We start from the raw sequence: 27,757 nt of genomic DNA on the forward strand, positions 1-27,757 counted from the left end.
GTCCCCATGTGGTTCTGGGATTTTTGCTCACCAGTTTTGTGATCATTTTGACCCCACGGGGTGAGATCTTGCGTGGAGCCCCAGATCGAGGGAGATTATCAGTGGTCTTGTATGTCTTCCATTTCCTAATAATTGCTCCCACAGTTGATTTCTTCAAACCAAGCTGCTTACCTATTGCATATTCAGTCTTCCCAGCCTGGTGCAGGTCTACAATTTTGTTTCTGGTGTCCTTTGACAGCTCTTTGGTCTTGGCCATAGTGGAGTTTGGAGTGTGACTGTTTGAGGTTGTGGACAGGTGTCTTTTATACTGAGTTCAAACAGGTGCCATTAATACAGGTAACGAGTGGAGGACAGAGGAGCCTCTTAAAGAAGAAGTTACAGGTCTGTGAGAGCCAGAAATCTTGCTTGTTTGTAGGTGACCAAATACTTATTTTCCACCATAATTTGCAAATAAATTCATAAAAAATCCTACAATGTGATTTTCTGGATTTTTTTCCTCATTTTGTTTGTCATAGTTGAAGTGTACATATGATGAAAATTACAGGCCTCTCTTATCAAATCAAATCAAATTTATTTATATAGCCCTTCGTACATCAGCTGATATCTCAAAGTGCTGTACAGAAACCCAGCCTAAAACCCCAAACAGCAAGCAATGCAGGTGGAGAAGCACAGTGGCTAGGAAAAACTCCCTAGAAAGGCCAATACCTAGGAAGAAACCTAGAGAGGAACCAGGCTATGTGGGGTGGCCAGTCCTCTTCTGGCTGTGCCGGGTGGAGATTATAACAGAACATGGTCAAGATGTTCAATGTTCATAAATGACCAGCATGGTCGAATAATAATAAGGCAGAACAGTTGAAACTAGAGCAGCAGCACAGTCAGGTGGAAGTTGAAACTGGAGCAGCAGCATGGCCAGGTAGACTGGGGACAGCAAGGAGTCATCATGTCAGGTAGTCCTGGGGCATGGTCCTAGGGCTCAGGTCAGTTGAAACTGGAACAGCAGCATGGCCAGGTGGACTGGGGACAGCAAAGAGTCATCATGTCAGGTAGTCCTGGGGCATGGTCCTAGGGCTCAGGTCCTCCGAGAGAGAGAAAGAAAGAGAGAAGGAGAGAATTAGAGAACGCACACTTAGATTCACACAGGACACCGAATAGGACAGGAGAAGTACTCCAGATATAACAAACTGACCCCAGCCCCCCGACACATAAACTACTGCAGCATAAATACTGGAGGCTGAGACAGGAGGGGTCAGGAGACACTGTGGCCCCATCCGAGGACACCCCCGGACAGGGCCAAACAGGAAGGATATAACCCCACCCACTTTGCCAAAGCACAGCCCCCACACCACTAGAGGGATATCTTCAACCACCAACTTACCATCCTGAGACAAGGCTGAGTATAGCCCACAAAGATCTCCGCCACGGCACAACCCAAGGGGGGGGGGGCGCCAACCCAGACAGGATGACCACAACAGTGAATCAACCCACTCACTCTTATCTTTTTAAGTGGGAGAACTTGCACAATTGGTGGCTGACTAAATACTTTTTTGCCCCACTGTACTTTGTTGAAGTCATGCCTTAATAATATTTAGATATGTTTTCTTCCATTCCAAATATGTTCATTTTGTTTTAATATTATTACTAAGTTCATGGTGTGTTGCTTACCCACAGACTTGGCTATATTTATCTACTCCTATGTTGGCTGGCTAGCTAGTTTACATAATAGCAACTGTAGCTTGATATAATTTAGCTAGCTAATTCCCCTCGCCTTGAAAAACAGTAGTACAAATGCTCTAAGCTCTCGCAGCCAGTCACTAACAGCAATAATACTCTGTTATATATTAGCTAGATATTGTCATTTTGACTTAAATGCCTTCATTTGCGGCTAGATATTCTTTACCCTTCAGCCATCAGATTTTCCACCAATGCTCCTTATAGGACGCATCACTGCACTCTATACTCCTCTGCAAACTGGTCATCTGTCACGTTCTGACCTTAGTTCCTTTGTTATGTCTTTGTTTTAGTATGGTCAGGGCGTGAGTTGGGTGGGTTGTCTATGTTCGTTTTTCGATCATTTGGGATTTCTGTGTTCGGCCTAGTATGGTTCTCAATCAGAGGCAGCTGTCAATCGTTGTCCCTGATTGAGAATCATACTTAGGTAGCCTGGTTTCACTTTTAAGTTGTGGGTGTTTGTCTTCCGTGTCAGTGCTTGTTGCCACACGGGACTGTTTAGTTTATTCACGTTTATTGTTTAGTTCCAGTGTTCTGTTGTGTTTTGATTAAACATTATGGACAATTACCACGCTGCGCATTGGTCCTCCGATCCTTCTCGCTACTCCTCCTCAGAAGAGGAGGACGAGATCCGTTACATCATCTCTGTATACCTGTCGCAAGATCCACTGGTTGATGCTTATTTATAAAACCCTCTTAGGCCTCACTCCCTCCTATCTGAGATATCTACTGCAGCCCTCATCCTCCACATACAACACCCGTTCTGCCAGTCACATTCTGTTATAGGTCCCCAAAGTGCACACATCCCTGGGTCGCTCGTCTTTTCAGTTCGCTGCAGCTAGCGACTGGAACGAGCTGCAACACAAACTCAAACTGGACAGTGTTATCTCAATCTCTTCATTCAAAGACTCAATAATGGAAACTCTTACTGACAGTTGTGGCTGCTTTGTGTGATGTATTGTTGTCTCTACCTTCTTGCCCTTTGTGCTGTTGTCTGTGCCCAATAATGTTTGTATCCTGGGCTGCTGCCATGTTGTGTTGCTACCATGTTGTTTTCATGTTGTGTTGCTACCAAATAAGGAGGCTTGATTTTAGGACAGCAGCATGTTTGAAAATGAACTTGGCCAACCCATCTATTCTTGATTTTAAAAAACTACTGGTGTCATTGTGAGGCAACGCACAGCCTGGGATCGAACCCGGGTCTGTAGTGATGCCTCAAGCACTGCAATGCACTCAGGAGGCTCAGGAACCAGACTTTACCCTTCACTGCAAAGTGAGCAGGATGGATTTTACTGCCCTTTATGGCCTTGGCATTGACCTTTGGGTGAACGCTAAAGCTTTTACAAAACTGTATTTCTACAAGCTGAAGATGTCTTGTACACTTTGTAAATTTAAAATACAATGGTGAATGCATTTTTAATATATTTTTTTTACCAAGTGTGGCGCAGTGTATATCAGTAACTGACACGGATCATCCTTGAACTCATTTGAATCAGGGGTTGTTTTGCAGGTCTAGTTGGCTTACCTTCCATGTGGCACAGAGGTCTGTCTCATGGTATAAGTACTTCCCATTCCAGCCTTGGGGTAGAATGTGTCTCCTGGCTTCACGAAACTACACGTTTTAGGTAGAAATGTAGAGTGATAGAATTGTATTCAATATTCAGTTAGGACATGGGTCATTGCTGTACCTTGAAGGCAGTGTCCAATTCAACAATGTATAGGCCCACATAGTCAAGCTGTAAGGTCTTCAGTGTTCTCTCTAAAGCAGGTCTGACCAGCTCCAGAGGATGGAAGGTATTCCACAGCTACACATTTTGAATAACATTTGAATAAATACATTATTGACATAGGCTCAATGATTACAAAATAAGACAGTCAATGACCTTGCCCACTACTAAAATATATTTGATCAAATACTTAATGGTTTCATTAGACCAAAACAGACATTTGAGTATATGCCTTTCAAACTTTCTTAAAATATTCACCTTTCTACAGTAGAAGATAGAAGATCTGTTTTATATTACAACATATGGAAGTCCAGAGAGGACATTTGAGAGGAGATCAACTCCTCCCCAGGCTACTGGGTTTTGCTGGCAGGGACTTTGGGAGCGATTCAAAGAATTCAAATAAATTAACTATGTTTGTTTTTTTACCTGGTACATTTATGTGCTTGTGTTGATTGCCTTGAACAATTAAAAACGCCTTTCGAAGTTCACAAGCTATTTTGGCCTGAAATGGTCACTGTACCATAAAATATCGGAGTGCATGCTGGGCACTCCGTGTGTGTTTTTTTTGGGGGAAAGAATGTTGCTTGTACAGATGGTAGCTAGCAATTTCCATTGATAGAAGTTTGTATTGCACGTTTATTGTACAAAATTACTATTCGGTGTCCTCTACTATTGTTCAGTTTCATTGACACTAGGCAGCTATTTAATAACTAAATTACGTCATCCTTCGTGGTAGCAACTGTGTCATCTAGCTAACGTTAGCCATCTAGCTTCCCAACCGCAGAGTTGAACACTTTCAATTTGTGATTTTATACTAATGTTGGCCAAACCTGCCATTACTGTGTTTAATTTCGGGAGGTAGTATTATGTAGGAACCATGAACTTTGCTCAAGCAAGGCATATGCCCAACTGATTTCGACTGTAACAGACTGCAGAGAGACTAGCTAACATTAGCTAGTATCCGCTAGCTAGCTAACAGTGACTGGTTTCCAAGCACTCAAGTCCATCTTGAATAGGCACAAAGCAAAAACCGAGACAATGGATGAGAGCCCAGAAGCTGCTGTGGACAACGATGACCTTGTTATTATAGTGGAAAACGAGGCAGAGAGCTTGCCAGCTGAAGAGGAGAGGGCGAAACAGCTAGGAGGTAGCATCGGTCTCATGGACACTTGCCCTGTCTGTAAGTTGAATTTCCACAATCGAGAGCCGAAACTTCTGCCATGCCTCCACTCTTTCTGCAAGAAGTGTCTTCCACCCCCTTCAAGGAACTTAGTCAACAGTGAACAACGTCGCGACCCGCAACTTCAAGCCGACAACTCGAAACCACGTGAGATCCGTCAGTTTGTTTATCGGGAAGTTGATAACTGTACTGAAGTGCAGGATGATCATTGCAACTTTTCATTAAAATGCAGATGTCTTTTGTAACTTGATATTAGAAGATGCCTTACTCATTCCTGTGTATGTTATTCCCCTGGCTCCAGTCAATGTGATCCGCTGCCCAGTTTGTCGACAAGAGTGCTGGGAGGTGGAGGTGCTGGATAACTTCTTTGTGAAGGACTCAGTGGAGGTTCCCAGCAGCACAGTGGAGAAGACCAGTCAGGTGCGTTAATATTAGTTACCAGTAAAAGGGTGACAAATGGTACACTCGAGTGGGGAAAACATTTTTCAGATGGTGAATCCTTGTCTGTTAAGGTCAGGTAGTAAGTGCTTACTGACCGAGACCCAGGACACTTACCGTGCCTTCAGAAAGTATTCATACCCCTTTACTTATTCCACATTTTGTTGTGTTACAGCCTATTTTTTTCTCACCCATCTACACACAATACCCCATAATGACAAAGTGAAAACATGTTTTTAGAAGTTGTTACAAATGTATTAAAAATTAAATACAAAACTCTAATTTTCATTTATTTCACCTTCATTTAACCAGGTAGGCCAGTTGAGAACAAGTTCTCATTTACAACTACAACCTGGCCAAGATAAAGCAAAGCAGTGCGACAAAAACAACAGAGTTTCACATAAACAAACGTACAGTCAATCACACAATAGAAAACTCTATGTACAGTGTGTGCAAATGTAGAAGAGTAGGGAAGTAAGGCCATGAAGGCAAAATAATTACAATTTAGCATTAACACTGGAATGGCAGATGTGCAGATGATGATGTGCAAGTAGAGAACAGAAATATTGGGGTGCAAAATAGCAAGATGGTAAGTAACAATATGGGGATGAGGTAGTTGGGTGTGCTATTTACAGATTGGCTGTGTACAGGTACAGTGATCGGTAAGCTGCTCTGACAGCTGAAACTTAAATTTAGAGAGAGATAAGACTACAGCTTCAGATTTTTTTTTTTGCAATTCATTCCAGTCATTGGCAGCAGAGAACTGGAAGGAAAGGTGGCCAAAATAAGTGTTGGCTTTGGGGATGACAAGTGAAATATACCTGCTGGTGTGCGTGCTATGGGTGGGTGCTGCTAAGGTGGGGCTTTACCAAGCAAAGACTTATAGATGACCTGGAGCCGTGGGTTTGGTGCCGAATATGTAGTGAGGGCCAGCCAACGAGAGCATACAGGTCGCAGTGGTGGGTAGTATATGGATGGGGCTTTGGTGACAACATAAGTATTCACACCCCTGAGTCAATACTTTGTAGAAACAGCAATTACACCTGTGAGTCTTTCTGGGTAACTCTCTAAGAGCTTTCCACACCTGGATTGTGCAACATTTGTCAATTATCCTTTTCAAAATTCTTCAAGCTCTGTCAAATTGGTTGTCGATCATTGCTAGACAACCATTTTCACGTCTTGCCATAGATTTTCAAGCATATTTAAGTAATAACTTGAACTCAGCACTCAATGTCTTATTGATAAGAAACTCCAGTAGGACAAATCGACAGTGTTTTAGGTTATTGCCCTGCTGAAATGTGAATTCATCTCCCAGTGTCTGGTGGAAAGCAGACTGAACCAGGTTTCCCTCTAGGATTTTGCCTGTGCTTAGCTCGGTTTATTTTTTTATCCTGGAAAAACTTCCCAGTCCTTAACTATAACAAGCATACCCATAACATGGTGAAACCACCACTATGCATGACCATATGGAGAGTAGTACTTAGTAATGTGTTGTATTGGATTTGCCCCAAATAAAACACTTTGTATTCAGGACAAAATGTTAATTGCTTTGCCACATATTTTGCAGTATTACTTTAGTGCCTTGTTGCAAACAGAAGGCAGGTTTTGCAATATTTTTGTTTTCTACAGGCTTCCTTTTCACTCTTATCTATTAGGTTAGTATTGTGGCGGAACTACAATGTTGGTCCATCGTCAGAGTTCTCCTATCACAGCAATTAAACTCAAACTGTTTTTTAAAGTCACCTTCGGCCTCATGGTGAAATCCCTGAGTGGTTTCCTTCCTCTCCGGCAACTGAGTTAGGAAAAACACCTGTGCCTTTGTAGTGATGGGGTGTATTGACAGGCAAAAGTGTAAATAATAATTTTGCCATGCTCAAAGGGATATTCAATGTCAGCTTTTTTATTTTTACCCATCTACTAATAGAGGTGCCCTTTGCAAGGCATTGGAAATCCTTCCTGTTTTTTTTGTGGTTTAATCTGTGTTTGAAATTCACTGCTCAACTGAGGGACCTTACAGATAATTGTGGGGTACACAGGAATTCATTCAAAAATCATGTTAAACACAGAGTCCATGCAACGTATGTTAAGTACATTTTTACTTCTGAACTTATTTAGGCTTGCCATAACAAGAGATTGAATACTTATTGACTCAAGATATTTAACCTAATATAATACCACATAATACCACTTTGACATTATGGCGTATTGTGTGTAAGTCAGTGACAACAAATCTCTATTTAATCCATTTTAAATTCAGACTGTAACACAACAACATGTGGAAAAAGTTGAGTGTGAATACTTTCTGAAGGCACTGTATACCATGTCACCACTGAAACGTTGCCTTGCATAGGACTAAAATCATGGATTCAAGCAAAAGCCAGTTCTTGCTCATATGTTCTCTCTTCCCTATTTCCAGGTGTGTATGAGTTGTGATGACAACACCGAGGCCACAGGGTTCTGTGTGGAGTGTGTGGAGTTCCTGTGTGTGACGTGTATTGAGGCCCACCAGAGGGTCAAGTTCACCAGGGATCATACCATACGGCAGAAGGAGGAGATGTCCCCAGGTAGCCTACTCTATGAAAATATGTGGCTTTCTGAATTGTATACTGTAAGAAAATATAATGTCCAGGGCCAAGGAAGGTGGTAGGTACAACAAAATCTATGAAACCAAATCACAAATGTGTAGACAGGTAAATGCATAGTGATTTATTTTGTTATATGCTAAATTCTTGTCTTATTCCAGAGGCTGTGGGTGCGTCCTCACAGAAGCCAGTGTTCTGTGACATCCACAAGCAGGAGCCCCTCAAACTGTTCTGTGAGACCTGTGACCGTCTCACATGCAGGGACTGTCAGCTGCTCAAGCACAAAGACCACAAGTATGACCACATTATTTATTCACCTTTTGTTTCCAGGTTAGTGTCAGAGAATCTCTTTTGTCGTGCTTAGCTACCTTAAAGGGATACTTTGGGATTTTGACGATGAGGCCCCTTATCTACTTACCCAGAGTCAGATGAACTAGTGGATACAATTCTTATGTCTCTGTGTCCAGTATGAAGGAAGGAAGTTAGTTTCGCAAGCCAATGCTAACTAGTGTAAGCGCATTGACTGGAAGTCTATGGGCTTCTGCTAGCATGCTGTATCTGCTAGCATTAACTGGAAGTCGCTCTGGATAAGAGCATCTGCTAAACGACTTCAATGTAACGAGACCTAGCTATCGGAGGCCTGGGTTGAAACCTTCAATAGTCAATATTATGCTCAAACTGGTTCTATATTTTGAAGTATTGTTTTTGTACCTGTGCTTCATGTGTTGGTATTAATCCTCTGTGGGAATTTTCAGGTGAACAAAAAGGAGGGCAGTCGTTGATAATATCAATAAAAATCCATCTGGTTTATTACAAGAATTCAGGGAGAACACCTCTAATTATTAATTAATCACATAGCACCGAAGGTTCTGTAAACACAGCCCAAGAGGCTTGTAGGAAGTCACATCAACTGCTACAGAATCTGTCTCTCAGATAGATACATTACATTATCAGTGTGCCCTAGGCTCAGTCAAACTTTAACCATAACATTCAACACGGGCAGACATTTGATACTAGCAGTTAAACAGGTCAGAGGTCGGAACATAAACTTATACTTAACAAAAATATAATGTAAAGTGTTGGTCCCAAGTTTCATGATCTGAAATAAAAGATACCATACATTTTCCATATGCACAAAAAGCTTATTTCTCTCAAATTTGGTGCACAAATTTGTTTATATCCCTGTTAGTGTACATTTCTCCTTTGTCAAGACAATCCATCCACCTGACAGGTGTGGCATATCAAGAAGCTGATTAAACAGCATGATCATTACACTGGTGCATCCTGTCCTAGGGACAATAAAAGACAACTCTAAAATGTGCAGTTTTGTCACACAACACAATGCCACAGATGTCGCATGCAATTGGCATGCTGACTGCAGGAATGTCTACCAGAGTTGTTGCCAGAGAATTGAATGTTCATTTCTCTACCATAAGACGCCTCCAATGTTGTTTTAGAGAATTTGGCAGTATGTCAAACCGGCCTCACAACCACAGACCACGTGTAACCACGCCAGCCCAGGACCTCCGCATCCGGCTTCTTCACCTGAAACTGAGGAGTATTTCTGCCTGTAATAAAGCCCTTTGTACAGATGGTAGCTAGCAATTTCCCTTTGGCTCTGCCCCCTGCCCAGTCATATGAAATCCATAGATTAGGGCCTAATTTATTTTAATTGGCTGATTTCCTTATATGAGCTTTAACTCAGTAAATTTGTTACAACAGATAATTATAGACTAACAGGTGCAACATGACTTAATTAGATATGGTACTTAAACATATGTGGTTAACTCCTGTTTCCTTTCCCCAAGGGAACGCATCTGTGTGTCTCCCAGCACATACTGTCATGTTTTTTACACATCAATCCATATCACCAGTAAATCAAATACAGAAAAATAATTACTCAAGTAATTTCCCATTACACTCTGCATATCTTGTCTCTCCAGTTACCAGTTCCTTGAAGACGCCTACAGAAACCACAGGCAACACCTGGAAAACATGACGCATCAGCTACAGGAGAAAAGGAAAGCCATAGAAGAAGTGTCCAATTGCATCAACAATGGGTAACTTATTACATTTTTATTTTATTTTTTTATTTCACCTTTATTTAACCAGGTAGGCTAGTTGAGAACAAGTTCTCATTTGCAACTGCGACCTGGCCAAGATAAAGCATAGCAGTGTGAGCATACAACAAAGAGTTACACATGGAGTAAACAATTAACAAGTCAATAACACAGTAGAAAACGAAGGGGGGGTCTATATACAATGTGTGCAAAAGGCATGAGGAGGTAGGCAAATAATTACAATTTTGCAGATTAACACTGGAGTGATAAAAGATCAGATGGTCATGTACAGGTAGAGATATTGGTGTGCAGAAGAGCAGAAAAGTAAATAAATAGAAACAGTACGGGGATGAGGTAGGTGAAAAGGGTGGGCTATTTACCAATAGACTATGTACAGCTGCAGCGATCGGTTAGCTGCTCAGATAGCTGATGTTTGAAGTTGGTGAGGGAGATAAAAGTCTCCAACTTCAGCGATTTTTGCAATTCGTTCCAGTCACAGGCAGCAGAGTACTGGAACGAAAGGCGGCCAAATGAGGTGTTGGCTTTAGGGATGATCAGTGAGATACACCTGCTGGAGCGCGTGCTACGGATGGGTGTTGCCATCGTGACCAGTGAGCTGAGATAAGGCGGAGCTTTACCTAGCATAGACTTGTAGATGACCTGGAGCCAGTGGGTCTGGCGACGAATATGTAGCGAGGGCCAGCCGACTAGAGCATACAAGTCGCAGTGGTGGGTAGTATAAGGTGCTTTAGTGACAAAACGGATGGCACTGTGATAGACTGCATCCAGTTTGCTGAGTAGAGTGTTGGAAGCCATTTTGTAGATGACATCGCCGAAGTCGAGGATCGGTAGGATAGTCAGTTTTACTAGGGTAAGCTTGGCGGCTTGAGTGAAGGAGGCTTTGTTGCGGAATAGAAAGCCGACTCTTGATTTGATTTTCGATTGGAGATGTTTGATATGAGTCTGGAAGGAGAGTTTGCAGTCTAGCCAGACACCTAGGTACTTATAGACGTCCACATATTCTAGGTCGGAACCATCCAGGGTGGTGATGCTAGTCGGGCATGCAGGTGCAGGCAGCGACCGGTTGAAAAGCATGCATTTGGTCTTACTAGCGTTTAAGAGCAGTTGGAGGCCACGGAAGGAGTGTTGTATGGCATTGAAGCTTGTTTGGAGGTTAGATAGCACAGTGTCCAAAGACGGGCCGAAAGTATATAGAATGGTGTCGTCTGCGTAGAGGTGGATCAGGGAATCGCCCGCAGCAAGAGCAACATCATTGATATACACAGAGAAAAGAGTCGGCCCGAGAATTGAACCCTGTGGCACCCCCATAGAGACTGCCAGAGGACCGGACAGCATGCCCTCCGATTTGACACACTGAACTCTGTCTGCAAAGTAATTGGTGAACCAGGCAAGGCAGTCATCCGAAAAACCGAGGCTACTGAGTCTGCCGATAAGAATATGGTGATTGACAGAGTCGAAAGCCTTGGCGAGGTCGATGAAGACGGCTGCACAGTACTGTCTTTTATCGATGGCGGTTATGATGTCGTTTAGTACCTTGAGTGTGGCTGAGGTGCACCCATGACCGGCTCGGAAACCAGATTGCACAGCGGAGAAGGTACGGTGGGATTCGAGATGGTCAGTGACCTGTTTGTTGACTTGGCTTTCGAAGACCTTAGATAGGCAGGGCAGGATGGATATAGGTCTGTAACAGTTTGGGTCCAGGGTGTCTCCCCCTTTGAAGAGGGGGATGACTGCGGCAGCTTTCCAATCCTTGGGGATCTCAGACGAGATGAAAGAGAGGTTGAACAGGCTGGTAATAGGGGTTGCGACAATGGTGGCAGATAGTTTCAGAAATAGAGGGTCCAGATTGTCAAGCCCAGCTGATTTGTACGGGTCCAGGTTTTGCAGCTCTTTCAGAACATCTGCTATCTGGATTTGGGTAAAGGAGAACCTGGAGAGGCTTGGGCGAGGAGCTGCGGGGGGGGCGGAGCTGTTGGCCGAGGTTGAAGTAGCCAGGCGGAAGGCATGGCCAGCCGTTGAGAAATGCTTATTGAAGTTTTCGATAATCATGGATTTATCAGTGGTGACCGTGTTACCTAGCCTCAGTGCAGTGGGCAGCTGGGAGGAGGTGCTCTTGTTCTCCATGGACTTCACAGTGTCCCAGAACTTTTTGGAGTTGGAGCTACAGGATGCAAACTTCTGCCTGAAGAAGCTGGCCTTAGCTTTCCTGACTGACTGCGTGTATTGGTTCCGGACTTCCCTGAACAGTTGCATATCACGGGGACATACACTAAACATGCGAACTAAACTCATATGTTATGTACATAGACATGTTCAAAAGCATGACTGACTACAGGCAAACTCATAATTTCCTGCTTTTCTACGATCTTTATTCTTTCAGACTCCAGCAAGTCGATGAAAACCGCAAGTCTGTCACCAATGAGATAAAGAAGTCAATTTGCAACTTGATCATGGAGATCAACAGAAAGGGAAAAATCTTGGTCAATCAACTTGAGGTATGCTTGTTAAACAGGACATGAGCAATCACGTCATTCCAACATAATAAAATAATGTACACTTCTGCTGACATGGCGCTAATCACGCTTTGTGAGCATATTTGTAAGTAGCTTTGTGCTAATCATGGTGGTTGTGTCAGACACTGACGAAGGACCATGAGGTCGGACTAAAGAAACAACAAGAAGATGTCAGCCACCTGACCAGACATCTAGATCACGTCATCAACTTCACCAAGTGGGCCACAGCCAGTCACAGTGGCACAGCTCTCCTGTACTGCAAGAGACTGGTAGGAACCATGACTTTCACTAGGGAGATGGATTTATTTTCGCCTACCTTTTAATCCCAATGTTGACCTAAATTGTTCAGACAGTTGTGTAGAAATTCACATTGAAAACTGAATTTGTGATTTTCAAAAGCATTAGACTACTTCAATTTGAGTGATTTAGAAACCTTTTCTTTCAGATTCTTTGCCAAATCCATTACCTAATGAGGGCCAACTGTAACGCATCCATCGTCCCGCAGAGCTCAGTCCGCTTCCAGTGTCGCTCCGGTTTCTGGGCCTCAAATGTCGATCTTGGTAAGAATGCTAAAACTTCAGTTCTGACGGATACTGTAGGCATAATTCAAAATTATTCCCATGATGTTAAATGCAGACATTGTTGAATTTTTGTTGAATTGTTGATGTAAAAAAAATGTTTCTGTGCATTTCCTAAGGGTCTTTGGCAGTAGAGAGAATCCCTGGTCGGCAGCCCAGTTCCATGCAGCAGGGCTTCCCTCCTGGCCACCCCAGCCAGCCTGGCCCTGGCCCCAGAGGAGAGGGCCCTCCCGTGGCTTTCCCTCCAGGCTCCTCCGCCCACCAGCGTGGGAGCACCCTGGCTCAGCTCCAGCTGCAGGTAGAGAAGCTTGCCCAGCACCCCAACAGGGCTGGACAGCCCCCTCCCAACCACTGGTCCTGGTACCAGCAGGGTCTGAAGCTCCCGGGGCCAGGGGGCCCCCCTCCACAGAGGCCCCACCAGGGGGGTTCTCCGTCGCAAGGTCCCCCCAACATGGTCCAGATCCAGCAGCCGGGCCGGAGTTACGGACCCCCCGGGCCCCAAACCCATCCCAACCCCAGGAGCCCCACCTCTATGCTGCAAAACGCAGGATTCCCTCCTCAGGTATTTGTGTTATTCTTAAAAAAACATGTATATATTCCTTATCCCTTTTTAAGTTGTAGATTTGCTTTTTGTTATCAGACAGTGTACAATGAGACTGAGCCACTGAGAACATGCTATTTCAGTTGTGATAAAATGGAGACAAGCTGATCAAAGGCACCAGTTATGATAATTTCTTTTATTTCACCTTTATTTAACCAGGTAGGCTAGTTGAGAACAAGTTCTAATTTACAACTGCGACCTGGCCAGGATAAAGCATAGCAGTGTGAACAGACAACACAGAGTTACACATGGAGTAAACAATTAACAAGTCAATAACACAGTAGAAAAAAAAGAGTCTATATACATTGTATGCAAAAGGAATGAGGAGGTAGGTGAATAATTAAAATTTTGCAGAATAACACTGGAGTGATAAATGATCAGATGGTCATGTACAGGTAGAGATACTGGTGTGCAAAAGAGCAGAAAAGTAAGTAAATAAATATAAACAGTATGGGGATGAGGTAGGTAAATTGGGTGGGCTATATACCGATGGACTATGTACAGCTGCAGCGATCGGTTAGCTTCTCAGATAGCAGATGTTTGAAGTTGGTGAGGGAGATAAAAGTCTCCAACTTCAGCGATTTTTGCAATTCGTTCCAGTCACAGGCAGCAGAGAACTGGAACGAAAGGCGGCCAAATGAGGTGTTGGCTTTAGGGATGATCAGTGAGATAGACTTGCTGGAGCGCGTGCTATGGGTGGGTGTTGCCATCGTGACCAGTGAACTGAGATAAGGTGGAGCTTTACCTAGCATGGACTTGTAGATGACCTGGAGCCAATGGGTCTGGCGACAAATATGTAGCGAGGGCCAGCCGACTAGAGCATACAGGTCGCAGTGGTGGGGGTGGTATAAGGTGCTTTTGTAACAAAACGGATGGCACTGTGATAAACTGCATCCAGTTTGCTGAGTAGAGTATTGGAAGCTATTTTGTAGATGACATCGTCGAGGATCGGTAGGATAGTCAGTTTTACTAGGGTAAGTTTGGCGGCGTGAGTGAAGGAGGCTTTGTTGCGGAATAGAAAGCCGACTCTAGATTTGATTTTAGATTGGAGATGTTTGATATGAGTCTGGAAGGAGAGTTTGCTGTCTAGCCAGACACCTAGGTACTTATAGATGTCCACATATTATAGGTCGGAACCATCCAGGGTGGTGATGCTAGTCAGGCGTGCGGGTGCAGGCAGCGAACGGTTGAAAAGCATGCATTTGGTTTTACTAGCGTTTAAGAGCAGTTGGAGGCCACGGAAGGAGTGTTGTATGGCGTTGAAGCTCATTTGGAGGTTAGATAGCACAGTGTCCAAGGAAGGGCCGGAAGTATACAGAATGGTGTCGTCTGCGTAGAGGTGGATCAGGGAATCGTCCGCAGCAAGAGCAACATCATTGATATATACAGAGAAAAGAGTTGGCCCGAGAATTGAACCCTGTGGCACCCCCATAGAGACTGCCAGAGGACCGGACAACATGCCCTCCGATTTGACACACTGAACTCTGTCTGCAAAGTAGTTGGAGAACCAGGCAAGGCAGTCATTAGAAAAACCGAGGCTACTCAGTCTGCCGATAAGAATATGGTGATTGACCGAGTCGAAAGCCTTGGCCAGGTCGATGAAGATGGCTGCACAGTACTGTCTTTTATCGATGGCGGTTATGATATCGTTTAGTACCTTGAGCGTGGCTGAGGTGCACCCGTCACCGGCTCAGAAACCAGATTGCACAGCGGAGAAGGTACGGTGGAATTCGAGATGGTCAGTGACCTGTTTGTTGACTTGGCTTTCGAACACCTTAGATAGGCAGGGCAGGATGGATATAGGTCTGTAACAGTTTGTGTCCAGGGTGTCTCCCCCTTTGAAGAGGGGGATGACTGCGGCAGCTTTCCAATCCTTGGGGATCTCAGACGATATGAAAGAGCGGTTGAACAGGCTGGTAATAGGTATTGCGGCGGATAGTTTCAGAAATAGAGGGTCCAGATTGTCAAGCCCAGCTGATTTGTACGGGTCCAGGTTTTGCAGCTCTTTCAGAACATCTGCTATCTGGATTTGGGTAAAGGAGGGGGGGGGGGGGCGGAGCTGTTGGCCGAGGTTTGAGTAGCCAGGAGGAAGGCCTGGCCAGCCGTTGAGAAATGCTTGTTGAAGTTTTCGATGATCATAGATTTATCGGTGGTGACCGTGTTACCTAGCCTCAGTGCAGTGGGCAGCTGGGAGGAGGTGCTCTTGTTCTCCATGGACTTTACAGTGTGCCAGAACTTTTTGGAGTTGGAGCTACAGGATGCAAATTTCTGCCTGAAGAAGCTGGCCTTGGCTTTCCTGACCGACTGCGTGAATTGGTTCCTGACTTCCCTGAACAGTTGCATATCGCGGGGACTATTCGATGCTATTGCAGTCCGCCACAGGATGTTTTTGTGCTGGTCGAGGGTAGTCAGGTCTGGAGTGAACCAAGGGCTATATCTGTTCTTAGTTCTGCATTTCTTTGAACGGAGCATGCTTATCTAAAATGGTGAGGAAGTTACTTTTAAAGAATGACCAGGCATCCTCAACTGACGTGATGTGGTCAATATCCTTCCAGCATACCCGGGCCAGGTCGATTAGAAAGGCCTGCTCGCAGAAGTGTTTTAGGGAGCGTTTGACAGTGATAAGGGGTGGTCGTTTGACTGCGGATCCGTAGCGGATACAGGCAGTGATCGCTGAGATCCTGGTTGAAGACAGCGGAGGTATATTTGGAGGGCCAGTTGGTCATGTTGACGTCTATGAGGGTGCCCTTGTTTACAGATTTAGGGTTGTACCTGGTGGGTTCCTTGATGATTTGTGTGAGATTGAGGGCATCTAGCTTAGATTGTAGGACTGCCGGGGTGTTAAGCATATCCCAGTTTAGGTCACCTAACAGAACAAACTCTGAAGCTAGATGGGGGGCGATCAATTCACAAATGGTGTTCAGGGCACAACTGGGAGCTGAGGGGGATCGGTAGCAGGCGGCAACAGTGAGAGACTTATTTCTGGAGAGAGTAATTTTTTTAATTAGTAGTTCGAACTGTTTGGGTATGGACCTGGAAAGTATGACATTACTTTGCAGGCTATCTCTGCAGTAGACCACAACTCCTCCCCTTTGGCAGTTCTATCTTGATGGAAAATGTTGTAGTTTGGTATGGAAATCTCCACATTTTTGGTGACCTTCCTGAGCCAGGATTCAGACACGGCAAGGACATCAGGGTTAGCAGAGTGTGCTAAAGCAGTGAGTAAAACAAACTTAGGGAGGAGGCTTCTGATGTTGGCATGCATGAAACCAAGGCTTTTTCGATCACAGAAGTCAACGAAAGAGGGTGCCTGGGGACATGCAGGGCCTGGGTTTACCTCCACATCACCCGCGGAACAGAGGAGGAGTAGTATGAGGGTGCGGCTAAAGGCTATCAAAACTGGTCGCCTAGAGCGTTGGGGACAAAGAATAAAAGGAGCAGATTTCTGGGCATGGTAGAATATATTCAGGGCATTAATTTTTACTGAGTTGTGTTATTGTCTGTAGTAATCCTTGGTTAGCATTTTTTTGTCATAATTTGCCTACAAATTGCAAGACTTGTGAAAAATTCTTGCGTCTGACTTTTGTGCCATTCTAGTCTCTGAGGGATCTCATCCACAACTCCAGCTTTCCTCCCAAACCAATGGATGTGCTACAGGGTACCTCTCGCTACTCTCATGCACCCCCTCCCAACACAGGACCCATCAGCACTCAAGCCTCTATACACCAGGTACATGCGGTTTCCTGTAAACTGAAGCTGAAACTCATTATTTAATATATTTACATGTATTTTATGTCTCTATGGTTGTGTATTTGCCACACACACACAAACGAGAAATAGAATACTCTGGTTGTTTTCAGCGTAACATGATGGAAGCCGCACAACTGAGGAGGAGTGACCCCAGTGGAGCTTCATCATCATTATCCATGTCCAACCCCAGAGCTAGTTATGCTCCGAGCCTAGCTACTGCCTTCCCAGACAGACATGGTAGGCGTCTCACCCTCACACTTCCCTCATTTGTTACATGTAAAACAAACATAAAATATAATTAAATTAGCTATTCATGCCCAACCATAATTTATTCTCAATAAAACCCCTTTCTCTTTCTCTCCTCAGCACAAGGAAGACAGAATTCCCCCATGTCCAAATCTTCCTCTGAAGCCAACATAGGGTAGGTGAACCACACTCCCACACCACAGGGTGCTGTCCTCTTTACACCCCACACCAAGGTCACAGTATGTACCTTTTGGTGGATGTGTTCCTGGCTGTAATAGCTGTACCATTAGGTTGATGTGTTCCTGGTTGTAATATCTGTGGTTCGGTGTTGAAGGTCTGCTTCCTGGAAGCGCACAGAGCCTAATGCGGCGGCTCCCCCCTCAGCTAAGCGGAGGCGAAGGTCATCCCCCGGACCAATCATCGTCATCAAGGACGAACCAGAGGACGATGATGAAGTCAGCTTTGTATGTATGACTACATTTACACACACTCTGTTTGTCTATCTCTGTTTGCCTTTGAAAGAGGTATTTTGTATACAATCATGTATGAAAGATGATAGAATCTCCCTAGTCTCTCTTCCATCCTCCAGGTGCAGTCTAGTGTTGGAGCCTCAGCCAGCCTGCCAGACAGCAGTACAGGCATCCAGCCCAAGCCCCAGCCCCAGCAGCAATCTCTCCCAGCACCCATGGTGGAGCCCCAGCCGGAGCCCCAGCCGGAGCCCCAGCCGGAGCCCCAGCCGGAGACCCAGCCGGAGCCCGAGCCGGAGACCCAGCCAGAGACCCAGCCAGAGACCCAGGTAGAGCTAGAGGCAGACCCCCAACCAGACCCAGAAAAGGCCCCAGGTGTCCCTGAAGACGACCCCAATGAAGACTGGTGCGCTGTGTGTCAGAATGGGGGAGAACTGCTCTGCTGTGACCGATGTCCCAAAGTCTTCCATCTGAACTGTCATATACCTACACTTAGAGAGTCTCCCAGGTAATCAACACCTACTTTTAAATTTCTATGTGCTACTCACAGCTGCACCGTCCTGCCTGCTCTGCCTGTTAAATGTAATACACCTGGGCCTCCCAAGTGGCACAGTGGTCTAAGGTACTGCATTGCAGTGCTGGCTGTGCCACGAGAGATCCTGGTTTGAGTCCAGGTTCTGTCACAGCCGGCCGCGACCAGGAGACCCATGGGACGGCTCACAATTGGCCCGGGGTAGTCCGGTTTAGGGGAGGGTTTGGATTTCAGGGATGTTCTTGTCCCATCGCGCACTAGCGGCTCCTGTGGCGGGCCGGGCGCAATGCCTGCTGGGTTGTGTTTCGGAGGAAGCACGGCTCTCGACCTTCGCCTCTTCGAGTCCGTACGGGAGTTGCAGCGATGGGAACAAGACTTACTACCAATTGGATACCATGAAATTTGGTAGAAAAAGGGCAAAATAAATAAATATATAATTTAAAATGTAATACAGCTGTCTCTGAAGGGTGATTTATTTAGCAGTACTTTGTAATATAAACTGGGGTTATTGCAATATTGAGAGATTCCAATATTGTGAATTCACTAACCCCCCTATGTTTCCAGTGGTGAGTGGTTCTGTTCGTTCTGTCGTGACCTGACCAGTCCTGAGATGGAGTATAACCCAGATAGCCAGGGAGAATTGCAAGCCATGAAGGAGGAGCCAGGATCAGAGGGATTCCCTCCAGTTGATAAAAGGAAATGTGAGAGACTGTTGCTCTGCATCTACTGCAACGAGTTCAGTACAGATTTCCAGGAGCCTGCCTCACCGTCGGTAAGACTGCAATTACCAACTGCCCCATAGAAAGTTTTTGCTCTAGTTTTAATTAAATCGATACGACTTTGTCTATTGAATCAGAAAATTGTCTTAACTCTCAATCCCCAAACACCATGCCATTCATTTTGGTTAATTTATCACAGTTAAGTAATGATGGTTCCTCCATCTGATATGTCCAGTCAATCCCAGAGTATAAGGAGCTGATTGAGACTCCAATGGACCTGTCCATAGTGAAGAGCAGGCTGGAATCTAAGGAGAGCCCGTGCTACTGCAGTGCTGAGGAGTTTGTCAAGGATGTCAGGCTCATATTCAGGAACTGTGCAAAGTATTACCAGGTACGGCAAGACTACACAACACACAATATGACGAACTTGGAATGGATTATTGTGTTTGCGTACCACACTAGAATTATTATTATTATTTTTTTGCATTGGACGACAACTGAATATGCCCTGGTTTCCCAGACCCAAGTTAAGCCTATTTAGGATGGACTAAAAGTATGCTCAATGTCTAGTTAATTTAGGTCTGGGGAAACCAGCCCAAAATGTGTTAACAAAATTCAGACAAAGACACAACACTTCTGTTTTGTTTAATTAGAGATATACATAGCATACAGTAATGTGCATGTTTTCCTATTTGATTCCCTATGACAGTGCTTTCGCTTCTGCTTTCGCTTCTGCTTTGCTTGGTCTTTGAGCTCGGGTAACTGTAAAGCACTTTGTGACGACTACTGATGTAAAAAGACTTCAGAAAAGTTTTTTGTTTCATTGACAGGCAGACACTGAGGTGGGAGGTGCAGGACTGAGCCTGGAGGAGTACTTTGAGGAGCAGCTGAAGTTCCTCTACCAAGACAGGAGCTTCCCTGGGGGCAGAGAGGAGGGCATGATACCCCCTGTGGAGGACGAGATGGAAGAAGGGATGGAAGACGATGGGATGGCTCCTAATGAAGGGGATATGCCCCCTGTTGAGGACGACCTAACACCTGTTGAAGAAGGGATGCCTTCTATGGAGAAGGAAGGAACTGAAGAGGGGATGGATCCTGTGGAAGGAGAGATGGAGGAAGAAGGGATACCTCCTTTAGAAGAGAGCATGGAAGAGGAAGAGACTTCTCCAGTGAAAGAAGACTCACTACCTTGTGATGCTACTGAACCAGTAGATCCATCAATAAGGGGTGCATCATCTCCCAACCTTTCCAGCAAGGAGGCTCCCCAACCCCTCTCAGATACTCCAGACAACCCTCCCTGCGAGGAGGCCCCCCAACCCCTCTCAGATACCCCAGACAACCCTCCTGACTCCCAGGGCACCAGCACTGCTGACTCCCAAGACACCAGCCCTGCTGCAGGCTTAGCCACAGAAAATGAGGGGATGACTGAAGAAGTGAGAGACAAAGCAGAAGAGGAATGATTCTTGTTCTTCCACTGTAAATTGGACGGACAAAGCTTTTTGAATTATCTATAGGATCTGTTGTCTGAAAATACAGGGAGACCTCTTTGCTGCATCATACACTTTCTGATATGATTTGCAATAATAATAAATAAAACAGAGAAACCCAGGATGTGTAACGGGGTACAGAGATGGACAATGAATGCACAAATGTTTGTCTTGTTACAAAGCAATGTAGCTACATGTATGAACTAATAATGCACAGACTGTTCTGTCTGCTGAGATTGAGAAGTTAGTCATGGTGTAACTGATTAACTTTCTACAATAACAATCATAAAACACAAATAATGTCCATTATTGATAAGTTGTCTGCAATTTTCCATGTTGGCTTTTGTAAAGATGAATGCCATATAATACTGTATATTTATAATAATGTAAGTTTATTTATCCAACTCTAAAGGAAAAATAGCTGCGAAGACCGAACTACATGAAAACCATAGCCCTACATCATATCTTAACTGGTCAATTATTTTTAACAGACATTTTTATGTGTAGTTGTGTTTGTGTTATAATTTAGTTAAATTATAGGCTACTCTTGTTCAGAATTTTTGTGAAGGAGGTATTCTGAAAGGTAGACTCGGCGATATAACAGATGCAAAAAGTAAACTGCATCGAGGGTCAATTTCAGCGACAACAAAGAGTGTGAGGCTCAACTTCTCTGCTGTTTTGGTGCCCTGGCTACCGTGAAGCCAACTGCACATGAGCAGATACTGTGTGAGGGCGAAGCCTAGTATCTACTCATCTCAATATCTGATGTGCTGCTGGTGGCAGTCATTTTGCAAAGTCTACCTTAAGACTTCACTAGATTACAGGGATGCAAAATGTAAATATTTTTCTTAGATTGAACGTGCAGTGTTCTCGAATGGTGCTGCTTGCTTTTTGGCATGTAAAGAGAACCAAACTTCCCCTCACTTTTCCTTGTTGCATGTTTTCTTGTTGCCTGGCTACCCTGACTTGGTCTGCCGAACACTACGCCACACCCACGGACGTTAATTTCTTCTCCACTATCAATCTGGATCTAAGTACCTCCCCAACCCTTCACCGAATGCGAACACATTCGGGGCCGTCTGATTGGTCCCGAGACCGATGGGTTGAGCCAGAACACACGTGGGTAAAGTGTCCAGTTAGAAAATGTGTAATTGACTTTAATACTCTGATTGGTTAGAGATGATCCAATCGATGAAGACTTTGTTTTGTACAACGCCCCTCATCCCCACCACAAGACTTCAATAGATGCTGTAAAGAGGTCACTGGAAACCAGACTGGGGGGGATAGAAGAAGGATGCCAGGTTTGTGCCCATTCAACAAATTTGATCTAACAAAGTGGATATTCGTCAAATCCGTCGTGATTGATGTATTGTAACAGGCCCACTGGTTACTAAAGTCTGATTTGGCTGTTTTCGCTGCATAACGTTTAGAAGTAGTCCCTTTTCAGGTTTTGACGTGACTGCTAAATGCTAACTCCTGTTGGTATAAGCTGGTAGCATACAATAAAACTTTAATTAAACACTGAGTCTCAAATAGCCGCTTGTCCGTTTTAATAGCCGGGTAATGGCCCACATTTCAGCAAATAAATGTCCCTTTCAAATAAATGCAGGGTCTACATGAATTGTTAATAGAGGTTACCAGGAATTTCCAAAAACAGTCAACTTCCGGAGTACAGACCCCCAGAAATCAGCCGATCGCCTTCTAGTGGTGAAAGTAAGAACCGCCGGAAATGCACAGTCAGAGGAGAATGATGCTTTTGTAAATAAAACGTTTTTAAAATATATTTTTTAACAGGCATACTAAGACAAAAGTAAATGATAACACAGTGTAGGAAATGAGAAAATGTATTAAAATGATGGAAGTGAATTCTGGAATTTAACAAATATTCAAATGAGCAAAAGCTGTGTGCATTAACGAAATGAATGACTGGCTCAAATTGAAGCTCGGCTCAAATAGACGCCTGTTGTGTTCAGTGATTTAAGCAAATAAACACTGGGCTATTGTGGTACAGTAGCTAGCAGAGAAATCAATGGTGTTAGTTGAAGTCGTTTTTAACTCTAATAGAGTTGATTGGTGACAATGACATGAACATGTACTGGGGTTGACATCCATACAAGCATTATACTCAGATTTTTACCCCATAGTGTGAAATACACATATACTCAGATTTTACCTACACATATAAACAATGTTCATGTCATTGCATCTTTCACCATCTTTCCATGGCATTTCCATTGTTTTAATTGTGTTCTATTGATCTCTTTACCACATCTATAATGGCAGCCTCAGACTAAATTATGTAGCAAACGACAGAGCAACGGAAGAATTTACTGTGAGTCGTCAGGCTAGTTTTCTTGTTTAACCTCCTTGATAAGTGTCTTTGAAGTAGAGATAGGAGACCATTCAGTTCCTATCAAGTCACTGTTGTAAGGCAGCCAGACTTCTTGTTTAAACCAGAGCATCATGCAACCTTGTATACTCAAATATCTCTATCAGTGAAATGGTAGCATCAGAGCACGAATTAGAGGGGGCAGGTGGGTCTCAGGCCCCCTATGAGACATGAGCCCCCCTGAATGTAACAACGTCAAACTTTGGGGGGGGTCTCTAAATAATGCTATTTTAACCATTCTCCTATTTGTTTAAAATGCAATCTGTACTTCTACAGTGGTATATATACAAATAAAAGCTTATTCCAAATTAAATGAATAACACTACCTCTGTGTCATGGTTTAAAAAAACATCCCCATGTGGCTGCACTTTTCATCTTGGGACAGTCCCATATCACTACCCTTTTTCCGGTGACAAAAAAGTTCCTTATGTCACCAAAACGTATGAATTAATTCAGGCTACAAAAGTGTAGGTCCAATTACAACTTTACACTTTTGGGTGTTTTGTAACAAGATGTATCTTTCAATTGATCAAATAGCACAAGTGCACAATGCACTGTTTGGATGCTGGAATTATTTTGGTGAGGATGAACATGCTCAGGTGGCCTATGTTTGAAAGTGATTTGTTTGGCAATAAGATGAAAACCATTAAATGACATGTCTTTAGCCTGCTATAGTAATATATAGTGTGGTAATATATTAGGCCTATAAAACATGTCATGCACATAGTAGGTCCTTTGAAAAAATAATTTGCATTGGGTAGCACCAAGACATGCTGAAAACGTAGTAAAAGAATATATAATCAAAATCTTGAGTACATTACTTCAGTTGATATCTGTGTACTGATATCTATAGCCACTAATTGTATATCATAGATATCGTGGAATGCGTTAATTTGAGTTTTTAATGGACACCACATTGGCTAATAAACCAACAGTGAGATAGATGACGCCCTACAATCCCCCATACCCCAAAGCAAGATTATTCTCACTGTTTTGCTACACCACTGCAATACATGAGATTCTCAGAAACTGTCTGACCTCCCTATACGCCGACTCACTCTCTCCTTTTGTCCCCTTCATGGCGGAAGCGCTCAGCGGTCCAGAATAGAGAATGGTTTTCAAAGACTCAAGTAATCTTAAATATATTTTCAAGTTCTTTTAATCAGAAAATATATTCCAATTGCAATGGGAACGTGGGTATTAGGAGAGAGCGAGGTACATTGTCAAACTGTTCATAACTCCAACACTAGAGGCGCTATCTCAGAAATCAAATAGCTACATGTTCTATGGTCAACTTTCTGTTCACATGTGGTCAAGGACACTAATCTGAGGTGAGCACAATTTTCTTATTTTTCCCCTTCAAAAGTAAAACATCTGCAATTGACATTTTATGCAATGAAACTTTATTAGGTATGAATGTTCAAAATTATAATTTTGCACTGAGTAGAGGAGACAATAATGTGTATTTTGATACATTAGCTGCAGTCCTATGTCGAGCTAACCTTGAGATTTAGCCAACATTAGCAAACATGTCAGTTTGGGGCATGTTGTCTCAATGACCTTGGGGCAAGTCTTCACATGTGATAACTTTCCCCAGTATACATAGACACATAGCACATGCTCAAAAAACGGGTGTGGCCTTGACGACAGCCATCAGCTCCCGGTCCCCCACATCATAGTTTCGCTCTGCCGGGCTGAGCTTCTTTGAGAAGAAGGCGCAGGGGCGGAGCTTTGGTGGCGTACCCAAGCGCTGAGAGAGCACCGCTCCTATCCCAGCCTCGGACGCGTCCACCTCCACTATGGACGCCAAAAGAGGGATCCGGATGGGCCAACACGGGAGCTGAGGTAAACAGAGCCCACAGGTGACTAAAAGCCCTGTCCGCCTCAGCTGACCACTGCAAGCCTACCGAGCCCCTCTTCAGCAGTGAGGTAATGGGAGCCGCTGCACCTCCTTTACCGTGGTGGGAGTCGCCAATTACGCACGGCTGCAATCCGGTCACTCTCCATCTCCACCCCTGAGGTGGAAATGCAATACCCTAGAAAGGAGACGGACTGTTGGAAGAACAGGCATTTCTCAGCCTTGACGTACAGGTCATGCTCCAACAGGCGACCAAGCACTCTGCGCACTAGGGACACATGCTCAGCGCATGTAGTGGAGTATATCAAAATGTCATCTATATACACCACTAACTCTAGACCCGTGCAGGTCCCTGAAAATCTTGTCTACAAAGGCTTGGAAGACTGATGGCGCATTAATCAACCCGTACTGCATGACGAGGTACTAATAGTGCCCAGACGTGGTACTGAAAGCCGTCTTCCACTCGTCTCCCTCTCGGACACGCATCAGATTGTAACCGCTCCTGAGATCTAGTTTAGTGAAGAAGCACGACCCGTGCATTGACTCTATCGCTGTGGCTATGAGCGGTAGCGGGTAGCTATACCTCACAGTGATCTGATTCAGACCCTGATAGTCAATACACGGCGTAGACCTCCCTCCTTCTTCTTCACAAAAAGAAACTCGAGGAGGCGGGTGAAGTGGAGGACCGAAGGTACCCCTGACGCAGGGATTCGGACTACGGGAAACGCAGGAGAGTCAATAAGGAATTAGAGACTAATTCTATCCATATCACACCCCGGAGGCACCATGCCCAACGGTGCGGTGACCTTCCTAATTAACCCTGACCCTAATGGTTGACTATCTAGTGCGTGAACGGGGAAGGGCACATCCACGGGAACAATAGGGATCCCTAAACTATAGGCTAAAGCACTATCAATACATTTCCCAGCTGCGCCTGAATCAACGAGCGCCTTATGCTGGGAATGCGGGGAAAATTCAGGGAACGTAACAGACACAAACATAGGTACAACAGAGGGCTCTGGGTGAGAATGGTGTCGGCTCACCTGGGGTGACGCCAGAGAGCCCTGCCTGCTGCCTCGATTCCCAGAGGAACCAACCCGGCACCGACTGGCAGTGTGACCTCTGCGGCCACAGATGGTGCAGCAACCTCCGATCTCCCTGCGCACCGCCCCTCCCAGCTCCATGGGTATTGGAGAGGTGGTGGGGGAGGATGGAACAACCAGACCCCGATCTGAACGACCGGGAGTAGCCAGCAGGTTGTCCAGCCGGATGGACAGGTCCACCAGCTGGTCAAATGTGAGGGTGGTGTCTCTGCAGGCCAGCTCCCGACAAACGTCATTGTGCAGACTGCAACGATAATGGTCGATCAGGGCCCTGTTGTTCCATCCCGCGCCGGCAGCCAGGGTCCATCCCACGCCGGTAGCCAAACTCCATGGCGAACTCCTTAAACTGGTCCAACGCCGCATCTCCCTCTCTCCACACGGCGTTGGCCCACTCCAGGGCACTACTGGTGAGGCACGAGACGAGGGCGGACACCCTCTCACAGTCCGATAGAGCCGGGTGGACGGTGGCCAGATAAATGTTTAATTGTAACAAAACCCCCTGGCAGTTCGCAGCCCTCCCGTCGTACTCCTGGGGCAAGGAGAGACGGATCCCACTGGGTTCAGGCGGGAAAGGGGCGCTCAAGAGAGACCCCGGTTGTGCTGGTGGAGGCGCTGGAAGAACTCCCTGTCTTTCCCAGCGGTCCATTTTCTGGACAATGCGATCCATGGCGACGCCAAGATGATGAAGCATAATAGCATTCTCCTGGACACGCTCCTCCACCTCAATGGCCGGGGTACCTTCTCCTGCTGACTCCATAGTTGTGGTCGGAGATTCTGTAATGGGTGTGAGTTGGTGGCAGGGAAGTCAGGCGCAGGAGAACAAACTTGGTACAAACTGAGTCGTTTAATAAGTGCTGACCAAACTCCAAAAAACTAAATATATAAAAATAACAAAGTGCGTACAAAACCCGTCGCACACCAACACATAATCATTACAGATCACATACAATAAAACAATCTCTGACAAGGACATGAGGGGAAACAGAGGGTTAAATACACAACATGTAAGTGATGGGATTGGAACCAGGTGTGAAGGAAGACAAGACAAAACCAATGGAAAATGAAAAATTGATCAGCGATGGCTAGAACGCCACCCGAACAGGGAGAGGGACCGACTTCGGCGTAAGTCGTGACATCCTTGTCCAGCAATGCCATTGATGACAGCCGTCTACCAACTCTAGAGGTCATCCAGGCATATTCAAAAGCTGGCCCCTGAAAACCAGCTTGCAAAGGAAGAAAACAACACAAAACAGCAATTCTAACTGACACACCAGTGAAGCAGGCACTAGAAATGGAAAAGGATAAGACACAATCTAGCAAAAGGCTGTTTCCGAAGAAAAGGAAGCAAGGAGGGGAGTCAAAGTCTAGATATGCAAAGAACAAGAACGCAGCTAAAAAAATAAAAATCGTAGAAGAGTCATCATCAGATGAAGAGGAGTGCTTCTGCCTCGTCTGTGTGGAGCCATTTTCAAACAGCCTTCCAAAATAGACTTGGGTGAAGTGTGTGAGATCGTGATACCCTTGTCCAGCAATGTGGTGAGCGTACAGTTATAGGCCCTGTCGTGACGTATTATTGTTAATGTGATGACATGCTATTTATCGAATAATTAACTATGTTTATAATTACGTGACTAAATTAATCCTGTAACCATTAACTCAGTAACCTGGGGCACCATGGGAAAAGTTTGTTTAATGAGTTACCATTTCCCGAATTCACTCAAAGTATATCAGAATATCAATTTCATAGCAGTCACTAATGAATTAATTCCTCATTAGTC

The 27,757-nt window shown here is 44.7% G+C and overlaps 1 protein-coding gene across 1 annotated transcript; it reads left to right on the top strand.

The window, feature by feature from the left end:
• Positions 1 to 3,983: 3,983 nt before the first annotated feature.
• trim24 (tripartite motif containing 24) lies at positions 3,984 to 21,552 on the top strand. Its single transcript, XM_031832039.1, has 17 exons — positions 3,984 to 4,782; positions 4,937 to 5,055; positions 7,490 to 7,637; positions 7,817 to 7,949; positions 9,599 to 9,715; positions 12,117 to 12,231; positions 12,372 to 12,518; positions 12,695 to 12,809; positions 12,947 to 13,389; positions 17,026 to 17,157; positions 17,289 to 17,415; positions 17,545 to 17,599; positions 17,759 to 17,888; positions 18,014 to 18,399; positions 18,988 to 19,195; positions 19,378 to 19,533; positions 19,973 to 21,552. The coding sequence occupies exons 1-17, from the start codon at positions 4,494 to 4,496 to the stop codon at positions 20,600 to 20,602; spliced, it is 3,450 nt and encodes a 1,149-aa protein (XP_031687899.1). The 5' UTR covers positions 3,984 to 4,493; the 3' UTR covers positions 20,603 to 21,552.
• Positions 21,553 to 27,757: the final 6,205 nt, after the last annotated feature.

The sequence above is a fragment of the Oncorhynchus kisutch genome, linkage group LG9, assembly GCF_002021735.2.
Source record: "Oncorhynchus kisutch isolate 150728-3 linkage group LG9, Okis_V2, whole genome shotgun sequence".
In the NCBI taxonomy this organism is placed as follows: Eukaryota; Metazoa; Chordata; class Actinopteri; order Salmoniformes; family Salmonidae; genus Oncorhynchus; species Oncorhynchus kisutch.

Bases quoted from the DNA above. Each gene is read 5' to 3' on its own strand.
- trim24 (XM_031832039.1), top strand. From the start codon at position 4,494: ATGGATGAGAGCCCAGAAGCTGCTGTGGACAACGATGACCTTGTTATT. The intron at 17,416-17,544 runs GTAGGCGTCTCA...TTCTCTCCTCAG, and splicing joins TGCCTTCCCAGACAGACATG to CACAAGGAAGACAGAATTCC. The intron at 17,600-17,758 runs GTAGGTGAACCA...TCGGTGTTGAAG, and splicing joins TCCTCTGAAGCCAACATAGG to GTCTGCTTCCTGGAAGCGCA.